This window comes from Nematostella vectensis, chromosome 11, assembly GCF_932526225.1.
Source record: "Nematostella vectensis chromosome 11, jaNemVect1.1, whole genome shotgun sequence".
In the NCBI taxonomy this organism is placed as follows: Eukaryota; Metazoa; Cnidaria; class Anthozoa; order Actiniaria; family Edwardsiidae; genus Nematostella; species Nematostella vectensis.
Window position 1 is genome coordinate 2,741,506 of NC_064044.1, and position 13,886 is coordinate 2,755,391.

Here is a 13,886-nt window from a genome sequence, read left to right on the forward strand (position 1 = left end):
GACTTCATGATGTCCTGAGACACTCTCCTCATTGCTCATAGCTGTATTTTTGATGAAAAATACAAGTAGCCATCAACTTGTGCTGGCTTCAGCACATCGACGAGGGATTAAAAGTGGGGACCGCAAAGCACTGTTGGAAAGCTAGGATACCGCTGACTAGGTGCAGCTGTGTTTGACTTTGACGGGCTGTATAAAACTCAGAATAGGGGGGAGGTATCTGTTTTTAGTCTGTTTTTTGTAAATTTAGCTCAAAAATAGCCAGGAGTCAATCGGTTAATCCACCACCCCTAGATTTTAATCAAAATAACTAGGCCTTTTTAGACTTGTGCTGTGAGATACACCAGTTGATTGGATCACACATATGCCATTTCTAGCAAGTGAATATCCTTAATCTAAAAAAATAGAATTTTTTTTACTTGACATGACTGGACTCATTGATAGAGATGATATGCATAGCTTTTTTAGAAAAAAAAATGCCCTAAAAAACATCAGATTCAGGCAAGATTTTGTGATAAGATTACTTTGACGGTGAATATACAGGAAAAGTATCAAAAGTGGGTTGACACCGCTGCTTTGAATTTATAAAAGCAAATATTTTTATAGAATTTGGGCTCCCTGTGGTTTCCCCAAATATTTTAACATAAAAATTATCTGTTAGAATATCAGCTCTAACTTAATGGAGGCTTGTTTGTCTATCAAGCAGAATTTGCCTACACTGTTTTATGCACCTAAGCTTGCCAAAAAGGCATTGTTCCCAGGCAGTGAGGCAAGCATAATTTTTTAGGGTGTGTAGAGGATTGTAAAATACTATCCTTTTTTCATATATGTCATATAACTTTGCCCCGCCACCCCCCCCCCCCCCCCCACCACCAGCAAATTCCTTGCAAGTGCGAGTGGGCACATTCTGTATGCGGCACATTCATATGTCAGTCAACACATGAAAATGTGCGACGTCAATTGGGCATGCATATACTGAGGCTCAGATAGCAACAAAAATTTGTTTTATTAGTGGGATATATTAATTATAATAACAACCATGGGTGTTATTTGTAGTGATCATTATTTTGTTCAATCATATTCCAGTACTTTATTGGGTATTATTTTTTATACATTGAAATTAAGAACATTTTTAGCCTGAGTCCCAGTCCCTTTTATCCTTCCCTATGAAGTATATACCAGGACGATAAAAGAGTTTTATTTTTCCTCTCCGACCTTTAAAAAATAAAATCGCCTGATACTCGGGCGGCCCTTAAATGCTCCGAAAATAAGAATGACCCAGCCTCAACTGAAAATTTACAATTTAGTTGTTAAAAATTTGATGTGTACAAATGTATACAGCAAAACTCGCTAACTTTGAAACAAGATAAATTGCGAGAAAGTTCTAGTCATATCTTAATATAAAAAACACGAACATTGTTACTTTATATGTGTGATGGAACTCACTCAAAAAAAAGGTTCATAAGTAATTAGATTTAAAATCCAGCTAACTTGAGTTCGGATAGCTCAAACTGTCTTTTTCCCTTGAATCAAGTTAACAGGGGTGGGTCTAGCTGGGCCTGACCCTATAACAAGAAATATGCTCGCTTTAGCCCCCTTTTTGGAATTTCTGCGTCCGCTCCTAGTTAATGGTGTTCTGCTCTACACTAAGTAGCGAATAGCGGCTTAAAGAGCCATACTCGGCCACCTTTGTTATTGCTTTCATTCAATTTTGAAAGACAGATCTTGAAAAGTCTCTAGATAACCATCTGAAAGCAAAGTTTTGTACTTCATTTACCAAATTCAATCGAAAATATCGCAGTCACTCCCAGATAAGCCGATTGAAATGGATGCTTTTTCACATTTGGTATTCCTCTAGGATGACAAAATGGCGAATGGCAGAGACTTTTTAATCGCGCTCCGTATTATCAGCTTCAATTAGCTGCTTTAGGTGTCATTGCGGTGGTTGAATACGAGGAGTTCTCACGGTCCCAGCTTCCACCCAATCTTGCGCTTCTCGAACGAAACAGTCGGGTCATCTCGATCTTTATGTCCTTCTTGAGGAGCGCGTACACGATTGGGTTTATAGCAGAATTGATGTGCAAAAATGTCTGCGGTATGTGTAAGGGTATGTTCTTACATACATTGTACACGGTGCACATGCTGTCGTAAATGGGAACGACCCAGCAGATGGCAAACAGGATGATGACAGCGCCTATGACGCCAACTGATCCCTCGCGGTTACGCCTTTCTCTGCGTTCTTTACGGTTGACATTGCCATTGATATTGCTATTGTTGTCGTTATAACGAAGCTGGTTCTGGGTCTGGCTTGTCTGCTTGGAGATGCGCCGCGCTATCACGAAGATCCGGGCGTACACGAGAAGCATTAGGCAGATGGGGAGAATAACAAACACTAGGATCTGAATAGGGTCGAAGATTTTCCTCGCGAGCGGCGCTAAAACAGGGTTATACGACCATATCAGAGGAATAAACGCGATAAGGAATGGTACTCCCCAGGTGACTATTAGAATCCACACAACGGCCTTGTTGGTCATGTACATGAAGTACCTCAAAGGAATGACAATAGAGATATATCTGTCCAGAGTCATAGAGCATACGTTAGCAACAGACGCAAATAAGAACGTGTTGAAAACAGCGTAGGTGGCGGCCCAGTCACATTGAAACCCGCTCTGGGCGACCGTTTTGCACGTGAAGGTTGCTGGAATGATGAATAGCCCAGTGGCGATATCGGAGACGGCCAGGGAGAAGATGAAGTAGTTGTTCGTGATGTGCAGGCGTCGCCGAGTAATGATAAGATACATGACTGTCCCATTCCCAACGAAGATGACGCCCGCGAGCATCCAGCTCAGCACCACATACCATAAAGGGTCGCTAGGCAACGTGGGGCTACTTGTACCATTGAGACTGGCGTTCATTTCTAGAAGCGAGACAGTGATGTCAATGAAGACACATATCAGGCATGTATCTAGCACTGGTTGAGGAAGTGCGTAATATGGCATCATATGGAAAAGGTATATTAGTGGCTTAGCACTTTTTTTTGTTATCTTTTTATCCTTTAAATCAAGTGCACTGCCAGTCTTAAGATCCTTACGGATCCCTGGCCACCTTCGCCGCCTATAATACCTTGGCGCCCCCTAGAAATAAGCGCAAGCTTTAATAGGGTCTAACATTTAAGCATTTAAGCATTTAAGTAGAAGCACCAAACTTGGCACAACATATGTTCCTTAGGTCAAGTAAATAACTTTTTCAGGGGGGTGCCAAAAATCTGAGACTCAGGGGGGAGGAAAAACAGTGATTTCTCTATTAGTAATGACATAAGAGCAACCATAAACAGCTAAATAATACGTATTACATGTTTATATAGTGTAACGATCTGTTTTTCAGGATTTTATTTTCATTTAAACTAGAAAAAAATAGCATTTAAAAAACACACCTACAATTACACTAACTCCCCCCTCCCCCCCCCTAAGTCTCAGATTTTTGGCACCCCCTTGAAAAAGTTATTTACTTGACCTAAGGAACATATGTGCCAAGTTTGGTGCTTCTACTAAAAAGTGCACGAAACAGCATTTTTTTGCGCTAAGCCACCTACTATATTACACTTTTGTAACACCATTGTCATCTGATCTGTCCCCCCCCACCTGTCATCTAGTATCTGTGTGCCCCTTGTGATCATAAAATAAGTTCTAATTTTCATATGAAGATATGATTACAATGATTGGTGGAGTGATGTAGATAAATTGATTGGCCTCCTATGATCAACGTAATTATTTCATTTATCAACATCATGTTAAATTGATATGTTTCGTATAAAAAAAAGTAATTTGATATTACAGTAAAATGTATTCAATTTTCAAACAAGTTAATCATTGAGTACCTCTTTCAAATTTTAGGCTAAATAGGTTCATTATCTGCGGGTGTTTACCGTATTTCGGTATGGTGACAGCTGATCCGGGCGTTCGAAATGATTTTTTTTTTTTTTTGAAATTTCCATTGCTTATTAGTTTTAGTGTAACGTTAATTAAATAAATAAAAATCTGTAACAGTATCTTCCTTCTTCCCCGTTAATCCCCGTCGAATCCCCGCTCACAGAAACTGCTTTTAAATTCCCGTCAAGTACATTTAGAGTTCGAATCTAGGGCTCTGCTATATCAAATATATCGTACTTCGAGATAAGGCGCTATTTCCAGCCGACGTCGGGGGCTCACAGAAACGACTGGTTATCGACCCTAAACTTAGGGACAGTCCATATAATACATTCTGACATTTCTGGTCATGAAAATGAAATAAAAATGAAATCAAGCAAGCCAGAGAGAGAAAGAGAGAGAGAGAGAAAAACGCTAACTTGGTCACGAAAACAATATATCATGCAAAAACAAAGTGTTTACCTATCAAATGGTAAATCCTTTTAGTTTTTTTTATCTACAAAAGCACTGTGTTTAGCCAAGAGACTATGATGTCATGGTCTCTTGGTTTAGCCAATTGCAAATAGATAATACTTTACAATTAAGCAAAGGGAACTGCACCGCGTTTTCGAGTAGCTTGCAGAGCTGTTAGTTTTGAACACAGGCGGACCAGGATTAGAATCAGTTCCTCGTGATCCTTCGGGAAAATAAAATATAATTTGAAGTTGTGTCTTGACTGTTTCCTCAATAAAGCTAGTTACATTACTATATTAGCCTTATAGTAATGTACTAGCTTTATTGAGGAAACAGTCAAGACACAACTTCAAATTATATTTTATTTTCCCCAAGGGTCACGAGGGATTGATTCTAATCCTGGTCCGCTTGGGGTTTGGAAGAAAAGAAACAAAAAGTATGCGTGGACAAGGTGAAAAACGCATAGTTGATCATACCATTTACAAATCGCACCGTAAATATACAAAAAGCAGCAAAAACAAGTATGAAGAGAAATTGGAAACCATTCAATCCGTCTAAGTTATATTGACTGTTTTTCATTGTCAAAGGTATTCTCATCTCATTATTACAATACACCAAAAACTGGAATTCGACTCTGCCAAATTTCCGTCTTTAATAAGACTTCGTCAGGGCTGCCCTGAATTTTTAAAAACGAAAATTTGGCAGAGTCGAATTCCAGTTTTTGGTGTATTGTATTCATTCTTCTGCTTCAAGAACACGACTATTTGGGCGTTTTGTATTTACCCATCTTATTATTAAATGCTTTGGTAACCTATGTACTGTACTGTACTTTGATATTCGGAATATGAGAGGAGCTTCAAACTAAGCATAAAATCTCCCGTTCATAGCACGAGGCAGTCGCAACATACCTGCGCACAGAATTGAATGAAAAGACGACTAGCGAGGTATTCGATCTCTCTCAGCTGAATTCCAAAACAGAATCGAAGTACGACAACGTTCCTCGGAAGTCAAGATGCTTGATTTTTACGCTTATTTTTTCAGCCTCTCGTATGTTCTGTTCGGTCAGCCTCTTGAGAAACAAGTGGGATAATGTCCCTCATCGGAATACCTCATGCGCTTGTAAATCCTGATATTCTAATATTATCATAAATGGTCCGATGGCCTTGATTGAAAATCAGTTAAATTATCAATGTACCTTTCTCCGTCTCCAAGGTCCCCAAAGCTTGTGTCTATGATTGCTATAAAGCCTACCAATGGTTGTTGATCATCTCCGGTTTGAGTGCTTTCAGTGGCTTGATGTAGCTGTGAAGGAGGATTTTATAAACATGTAAGTTGATCTTGCTAGTTCGTTTAAATCTTTAGTTAATGTAGTCCACAGGAAATACACTTGTATTGACATACTGTAGGTCGCAGTATTGGTTTTGTTGATCCAGTAGGAAAGAAATTTAAAGCAATTTTAGTAAAAATATTCAGATAGAAAATAGTAAAGGTGTTTTCCGTTGGTTATATGTGTTTATGTATAACAATGCATATTAATAGAGCAGTAGGATTACCAAGTCATTGTGTATTACTCGCCGTGTAATAAATGTTTCTTTACTTAAAATAAGCAAAACATTATCATAATAATACAGTCATTAAGTTTTGAATTAAGGTTATTGAAGTTTTCCGATTTCTATTCAAGAAAGCTTTTGCTGTAAAAAATATAATTGGTTTAAGGAAAGAACAATATCATCTTTCCTACTGAAGCCAAACACTTGTTAGGAACATATGATTGACACAACGTAAACACCTTTACATTTCGTTGTCAACAGATCTGTTGGAGACATCTTACAAATATATCTTGTTTCTTTGTTAATCTGGCTTTTCCCATGCCCAATAAATATTTTTACCTATGCATGCGGTAAAGACATGAAATAAAAATTGAGGGATCAAGCATATAATCCTTAGATACGATACCGTCGATCCAAAAAAGCGTCTTCTAAACAAAAAGGAAGTATTCGTGACTGAAGTGGGTAGATAATGTATCTGAATGAGCAATTCTAGGAGGTATAATTCGTGCATTTTGTGACGTGTAGCTACAAGCCACTCTAATTGGAGCAAAATATATTTTTAAGATGTCTCAATACGAATTCGCGATGCAGAGATTGTTGCCATGGGTGTCGTTATACCGTGGTCCCATTCTCTTTAGAACCCTATGACTCGTGTACTACTTGTTTGCATGACAAGGATTTTTGCTATTTAGAGAGCTTGTGTCAAATACCTCATAACAGTAGAAATAACTTCAGATCCATATAGCTCCCGACTACCCAAAATTTACCACAGCAGCATTTATCGATACCTCATATGACTTGAGAGGAGACTTAGAGGGGAAGAGTATCTTTTATGAGGAATTTTAAAATAATTTACAACGACATGAATCGGGCAAAAAGTGTAATTTTGTTTCTTTAGGAAGATAGCCTACTTGTAGGCTTTGATAGTTTTTCCGAAAACACGAAGTTTGCATACCATGGCCAAAAGCCTACAGGCTATAGGAAGATGTCTGCTGTTATTACTTTCATCGACTAATAGACTCATCGACTAATTATGAAATGATAATTTCTAGTTTAGTCTTGTAGGGCTATAAAGATATTTCGCTAACCAGGTTATTTTTGTTTTTTTAATCTTATATCTAGAAGAAATGCATAAAGTGCTTGTATCTCTAGAAAACCATTAAGACAATGAAATTTGAGTCCTATATTTAAAAAAATCCAAAGATCCTAATAACAATCGTTCCAGACATTCTGTTTCCATGACAACATAATGGAAGGTCTCTGGTGTAAAGAGCCTTTAAAATGTGTCTTTGATAATTTAGAAAACCTGCGGTAAAAGTTGAAATAATATTGTGATAGATTTAAAATCCATTTTTTTAAACTATTAGGGGATTTCCTTTATATTTAAATCTGTAGATTCACTTGATCATTTTAGTTACAACCCAGAACTGATAGTTGTTTTTCCTTTACTCTTTTTCGTATTAATTTATTAATAAATCATTAAAGTTTTTTTTTCTTGTTTTCGTTTTCACAATGTACCTACACCGCCTTCTAAATTTCACAGCAGCTTGTTAAGTTTTTGGAAAGTAGGTAGGGAAGGGGATAGTGGGTAGGGTAGGGGATAGTGGGTAGGGGATAGTGGCTAGGGGATAGTGGCTAGGGGATAGTGGCTAGGGGATAGTGGGTAGGGGATAGTGGCTAGGGGATAGTGGGTAGGGGATAGTGGGTAGGGTAGGGGATAGTGTGTAGGGGATAGTGGCTAGGGAATAGTGGCTAGGGGATAGTGGTTAGGGGATAGTGGGTAGGGTAGGGGATAGTGGTTAGGTAATAGTGGGTAGGGTAGGGGATAGTGGCTAGGGGATAGTGGCTAGGGGATAGTGGGTAGGGTAGGGGATAGTGGTTAGGGGATAGTGGTTAGGGGATAGTGGGTAGGGTAGGGGATAGTGTGTAGGGGATAGTGGGTAGGGGATAGTGGGTAGGGGATAGTGGGTAGGGTAGGGGATAGTGGGTAGGGTAGGGGATAGTGGGTAGGGTAGGGGATAGTGGTTAGGGGATAGTGGGTAGGGGATAGTGGGTAGGGTAGGGGATAGTGTGTAGGGAATAGTGGCTAGGAGATAGTGGTTAGGGGATAGTGGGTAGGGTAGGGGATAGTGTGTAGGGGATAGTGGCTAGGGGATAGTGGGTAGGGGATAGTGGTTAGGGGATAGTGGGTAGGGTAGGGGATAGTGTGTAGGGGATAGTGGGTAGGGGATAGTGGGTAGGGGATAGTGGTTAGGGGATAGTGGGTAGGGTAGGGTAGGGGATAGTGGGTAGGTGATAGTGGGTAGGGTAGGGGATAGTGGGTAGGGGATAGTGTGTAGGGGATAGTGGGTAGGGGATTGTGGGTAGGGGATAGTGGCTAGGGGATAGTGGGTAGGGGATAGTGGGTAGGGGATAGTGGCTAGGGGATAGTGGGTAGGGGATATTTGGTAGGGAAGGGGATAGTGGGTAGGGGATAGTGGGTAGGGGATAGCGGGTAGGGTAGGAGATAGTGGGTAGGGTAGGGGATAGTGGGTAGGGGATAGTGGGTAGGGAAGGGGATAGTGGGTAGGGGATAGTGGGTAGGGGATAGTGGGTAGGGGATAGTGGCTAGGGGATAATGGGTAGGGGATAGTGGGTAGGGGATAGCGGGTAGGGTAGGGGATAGTGGGTAGGGGATAGCGGGTAGGGTAGGGGATAGTGGGTAGGGGATAGTGGGTAGGGGATAGTGGGTAGGGAAGGGGGTAGTGGGTAGGGGATAGTGGGTAGGGGAGAGTGAGTAGGGGATAGTGGGTAGGGTAGGGGATAGTGGGTAGGGGAGAGTGGGTAGGGGATAGTGAGTAGGGGATAGTGGGTAGGGTAGGGGATAGTGGGTAGGGGATAGTGGGTAGGGGAGAGTGGGTAGGGGATAGTGGGTAGGGTAGGGGATAGTGGGTAGGGGATAGTGGCTAGGGGATAGTGGGTAGGGTAGGGGATAGTGTGTAGGGGATAGTGGGTAGGGGATAGTGGGTAGGGTAGGGGATAGTGGGTAGGGGATAGTGGCTAGGGGATAGTGGGTAGGGTAGGGGATAGTGGGTAGGGGATAGTGGGTAGGGGAGAGTGGGTAGGGGATAGTGGGTAGGGTAGGGGATAGTGGGTAGGGGATAGTGGCTAGGGGATAGTGGGTAGGGTAGGGGATAGTGTGTAGGGGATAGTGGGTAGGGGATAGTGAGTAGGGGATATGGGTAGGGTAGGGGATAGTGGGTAGGGGATAGTGGTTAGGTAATAGTGTGTAGGGTAGGGGATAGTGTGTAGGGGATAGTGGGTAGGGGATAGTGAGTAGGGGATAGTGGGTAGGGTAGGGGATAGTGGGTAGGGGATAGTGGGTAGGGGATAGTGGGTAGGGTAGGGGATAGTGGGTAGGGGATAGTGAGTAGGGGATAGTGGATAGGGGATCAGACCAGAAGCGAAATAGGCTGTAAGGTGTACATGCTGGTGGAGAGAGTAACAATGAAATATGAGAAAATAACAAAAGGTCAAAAACATGCACAAAAACATGTAAATAACGAATGGAATATTTCATAGAGCTCTTTGAAAGGTTAAGCGTGTTCAAGTGTGTTCTAAAGGGTTTATCATAAAACAATACCCAAACTGCCGATTTTCTTGAAAGCGAAAACTTTTTAGAATGAAAATAAAATGTCCCGTTTATAGGACTGCCCTATTATCACAAGTATAATTCAATTAGGTGTAAACCAAAGAGAATAAGGGAAAGGTATTTTTAGGATTACAGATTTCTGATGCGAAAATTTATTATAGTAGCAGTCTAGCTTATTTGCAGAACAAAGTTAACACCGATTTTCGTAGCCATGTCAAGCAAAGCTAAGAAAATTTGAGCAATAAAATAAATAGGGGATTTCCATCTTTTAAGCTTGAAATCCTAGAAAGGCGCAGATGTCCGGGAGAGATTGCTTTACTACGCGAGCAACGTTTACTAGTCATTCTTTGGCAGGTGTATTATCTTAGTTGTCAGCTTTTAGTTGTAAGCTGCTATACATTGCTCGTGAAGGAACCAATAACTTGACAACTTGTACCGATTAGATTGGCCCTGAGTTTGAGTTCTTTAGTTGCGCACATACCCAAAGAAACACCAAAATCTAGCAGTAAAAATGGGAAAAGCAAGCAAACATTTTTTAGTTATTTTCTACTCATTTTAGTATATAACGATTTTTTTTTCGAAAAAGGCGCTATTAACATATTTGTTGCTGATTTGAAAGTGATTTCATTATATGCGAGTGTAGATTGTAACCCCCGCTTGCTATGAACCAGTAATATACCGCATCTAAGAGTTGTCAACTCAAAGTTACTTGTGTAGATGGTCTATGAATACAAACAAGTAGGAGTGTAATAGACCCTGCTTGGCAGAAAATGATCCTGGAATGGTAAAGCAGAAATGTTCGTTTACAAGTGGTATAGTGATTCAGTTCTGTACAGTACATTGCGACATATGAAATGTAATTGATTTTTTTTACTAGCAGTACTCACGTTAAATTTGTAGTTATGCTGTAAATAAAGGTGTCTCTCCTGTTGTTATATAGCCGCTTGCTGGTTATTTTCACCCTGCAAAATAGTTATTTTTTGTAACAAGCTTATGGCCAACTAACCAACCGCAAACCACTTGGCGACAAAAACTTCCTGACAGCATTATGCCTAATTTATTTTGATAAATAATTTAGTAAGGAAGTAGTATTTTGCCCAGTAGTGAGCTATTAGTAGACCGGCTGTTAACAGGACCATGTTTGCTACAAATTGGATAGGGATAATAAATTGAATAGTAGGTGGGCGACGCTTGATTAGGGTAACGAAAAAAGTGTCCCCTTTTGTTGCTTGAAATACAGAAACGAGGATAAAGCAAGAAAATAAAGGGAATCTTGATTGGGCACACAGATATTTGGAGAACAGAAATAGTCACAAGAATTTACCATCAATTATTGGCAAAACAAAGATTAGACAAATTGAAAGAAAGCGCTCCCTTAATTTAAAGATAACACAAATACACAGAGTATCTTTTATCACAAAAAGATGTCTGCTTTGGATCGGCTATTCTACTAAAAAAAAATTTATTCAAACCATAAAACCAGTACTACTGATTACCAAATCAATTTTAACCAATCACTTAGTTTCGCGTTTTATGGTCAATAATTTCTCGAATGGAATCGTAAGTGTTCAGGGTTGATTTCGTCCAAATGCGAAATGCCTGCAATTTGAATATAGGTTGTTAGTTTGTTTTATTTTCATTTCCATGACCATCAGATAATTGAGAAAGGCTGGCTTCAATTGGAAGCATGTATGCAGTCGAGTGTATGCAGTGGATATTGGCCCATATTTTTGGTCGCGAAGTTGCGCGAACATCAAAATTACTCGCAAAAAATGAAACAAACTTGCACGCGAGAAAATGCAACGTTCTAAAATAGCAAGTGTGGTTGGAGGATTTAGAACATAAACCAAGGGCCTTGAGAGAAAGCCGGATTCGAAGGACTAAACACCTTTCTTTGTGCGCCATTTATGCGCCAGTAATGTTACTAGCTTTTTTGAGGAAACAGTCAAGACGCAACTTCAAATTATAAATATTTCATTTTCCCAAAGGATCCCTAGGGATTAACCTATATCTTAGTTCGCCTGTGTCAATACAATGTCAGATTGGAAAATGTGAGAACATAAATGTCATTCTAAGACTGTTTCCACACATGTGAAAACTGAGTGGTGAAATCGTTAATCTTCATTTTGCGCCAAAAATATTCGTTTTTGTGTCATGTAAGTCATAATATATTTTCATCAAAGAGTTACAGATTCAACATATTTATCCAAGAAAAACGACGGAACGAGACTCTTTGTTTAATCCTTTTTACCGTTTTTGACTTACCTATGCAAGACGTTTGACTGGTTGACTGTTGGTGTCTCTGTGTTCGACTTCTAGAATAACTCTTGTCGACTTTGGGTAACACTTCTTGACTCGGAATTGCTCTGTTCGACGTTGTATAGCTCTAGTCGACCCTTGGGTGCATGTTCGTAAACACTTATCAATATCCACTTGTTACCCAATACTACGGCGAACGATTAGTATAGCGCAATAAAAGCTACGGAAACCTTTTCCCTGATAATCAAATCCCCTTTTAAACCACTCAGTAACCTGCGACAAGCGCAGAGGCAAGAGCAACCGGGGCAAATGATCAACTTAGCGAGTTATGGGTATTCTTGGCGCAATTTATTTTCAAGCGACAATTTAGGCGCTTCTCCAGTATCGGAAACTTCCGTATACTGAAGCAATAAAAATGTCAAAATGTTATTTCCCGTCTTTTGTTGCCTAAACACACAATGCGTTCTCATTAGATGCTATTTTTTTTAAATTGGCATTGACTTCTTAACTTACCCTGTCCCGATTTTGATGAAAAGTAATAAGGTATCAAAAAGGGCTTGTATAAACGCTATTTGAAACAAGCTTTTTCTTTTCCAGAGAAAGGACGGCTTATGATAGTTTAACAATTTATCAAGACATTTGAGATCAGTATTTTGTATGTTATGAGGCGTTGAAAACTTTTTGTAATAAGATCCGTTTATTCCAATTAAATGATAGCGGATGAAAAGACGCCGAAAAATACAAAATAAACTATGCAATATACCACGCTGCGATGTTATGATACAATTTATCCTGGATGCCAAGGTAAATCTAGCTTTTTTGATTTGCGTTTTTTGTTTCCTTCTCCTCCTTGAAGTTTTAGGACCACGGGTAACTACGACTGACTCCGAGTTACCACGAGTAAACTACGAGTATATCAGAATAACCACAAGAAACTACGAATGACTACGAGCGACCACGTGAAACTAGGACTGACTCCGAGTGACCACGAGTAACTACAACTGACTCCGAGTGACCACAAGAAACTACGACTGACTACACGTGATCACTACGAGCAACTACGAATGGCTTCGAGGGTCCACGAGAAACTACGACTGACTACGAGTGATAGTACGAATAATTACGACTTACTCCAAGTGACCACGAGTAACTACGGATGACTCCGAGTGATTACGAGTAACTACGACTGACTCCGAGGTACCACGAGTAACTACTAATGTCTCCGAGTGACCACGAGAAAATACGACAGACTACGAGGGACTACGAATAATTACGACAGACTCCGAGCTCAGGGGATCTAAGGGTTCTAAGGATCCATACGGGAAAATCACACAAAATAGGATATCTAAAATGCACGAAACTTGTCAAGTGAGTTTATCTTGTGAAACAGTAACAAAATATGTGTCTTGTAACAATGGAAACCAAAGTCACGTGACTAAAAGGCGGTCATCTTGTATACTTTTATAAATTGCACCTGCCTCCAAGCTTAAATCCTACCAAACTTTGGAAACAAAAATAAAAAAAATCGCAATTTTGTGCTTTTGCTTTCTAAAAAATGAAGTTTTTTTTTCTAAACTTATCCCAATTTTCTTGTTGCAGTTTTTAGTTGCAGTCATAGCGAGAGGGTTAGTAAGGGAGATACCTCCTCCACCCTCCCCTCCCCAATACACACGCGGGAAAACCCTTCGACATTTGGTATTTCAATAAACTGGGGAACTTTGCTTTACTAGTAGGATCGATAGTAGCATGATTATTCCTTAGATTCTGGCTTGCAAAATGTACCTCTATATACCTGTTATATTTTCTTAGGTGGGTTTCTTAGTTGGTGGAAAACTCTTATTCAAATGATTAATTATCGCTTTGATTTTTTATCATTCAGATCCTGTTTGTGTAAATTTACGTTTAAAAAATGGTTTGTCAGCGTGATGCTAGGACTAGTCCTTTTAGAGCACTTTTTAAAGTTCAAGGATGCTAAGGATGAGGAAAAGACTTGAAGCTTATCCTCTTGAGACGACCGTTTTTGACCGTTTGTTTGTCGTGAGCCCCCTTTTAACCTTGACCTGAGAGCCC

General features: G+C 40.0%; 1 protein-coding gene and 1 long non-coding RNA gene across 8 annotated transcripts; one reads left to right on the forward strand and one right to left on the reverse strand.

The window, feature by feature from the left end:
- Window positions 1-984: 984 nt before the first annotated feature.
- Window positions 985-12,161, reverse strand: LOC5505774 (adenosine receptor A3). Of its 7 annotated transcripts, none has more exons than XM_048734506.1 (5): window positions 11,823-12,161; window positions 10,445-10,519; window positions 10,267-10,333; window positions 5,628-5,678; window positions 985-2,914 (listed from the first exon to the last, which is right to left on the reverse strand). In XM_048734506.1, exon 5 carries the CDS (start codon window positions 2,910-2,912, stop codon window positions 1,911-1,913), a length of 1,002 nt encoding a protein of 333 aa, XP_048590463.1. In that variant the 5' UTR covers window positions 2,913-2,914; window positions 5,628-5,678; window positions 10,267-10,333; window positions 10,445-10,519; window positions 11,823-12,161; the 3' UTR covers window positions 985-1,910. The 7 variants fall into 7 exon arrangements, with proteins under 7 accessions (XP_048590463.1, XP_048590461.1, XP_048590462.1 ...); XM_048734504.1 differs by having other exon boundaries at window positions 10,237-10,333; XM_048734505.1 differs by lacking the exon at window positions 10,267-10,333.
- Window positions 5,592-13,352, forward strand: LOC116613547. Its single transcript, XR_004294203.1, has 2 exons — window positions 5,592-5,703; window positions 12,673-13,352. It is a non-coding gene; the product is annotated as an uncharacterized LOC116613547 (long non-coding RNA).
- Window positions 13,353-13,886: the final 534 nt, after the last annotated feature.

What these genes read in the sequence shown, in the direction of transcription:
- LOC5505774 (XM_048734505.1), bottom strand. Translation starts at nt 2,912, where the DNA reads ATGAACGCCAGTCTCAATGGTACAAGTAGCCCCACGTTGCCTAGCGAC.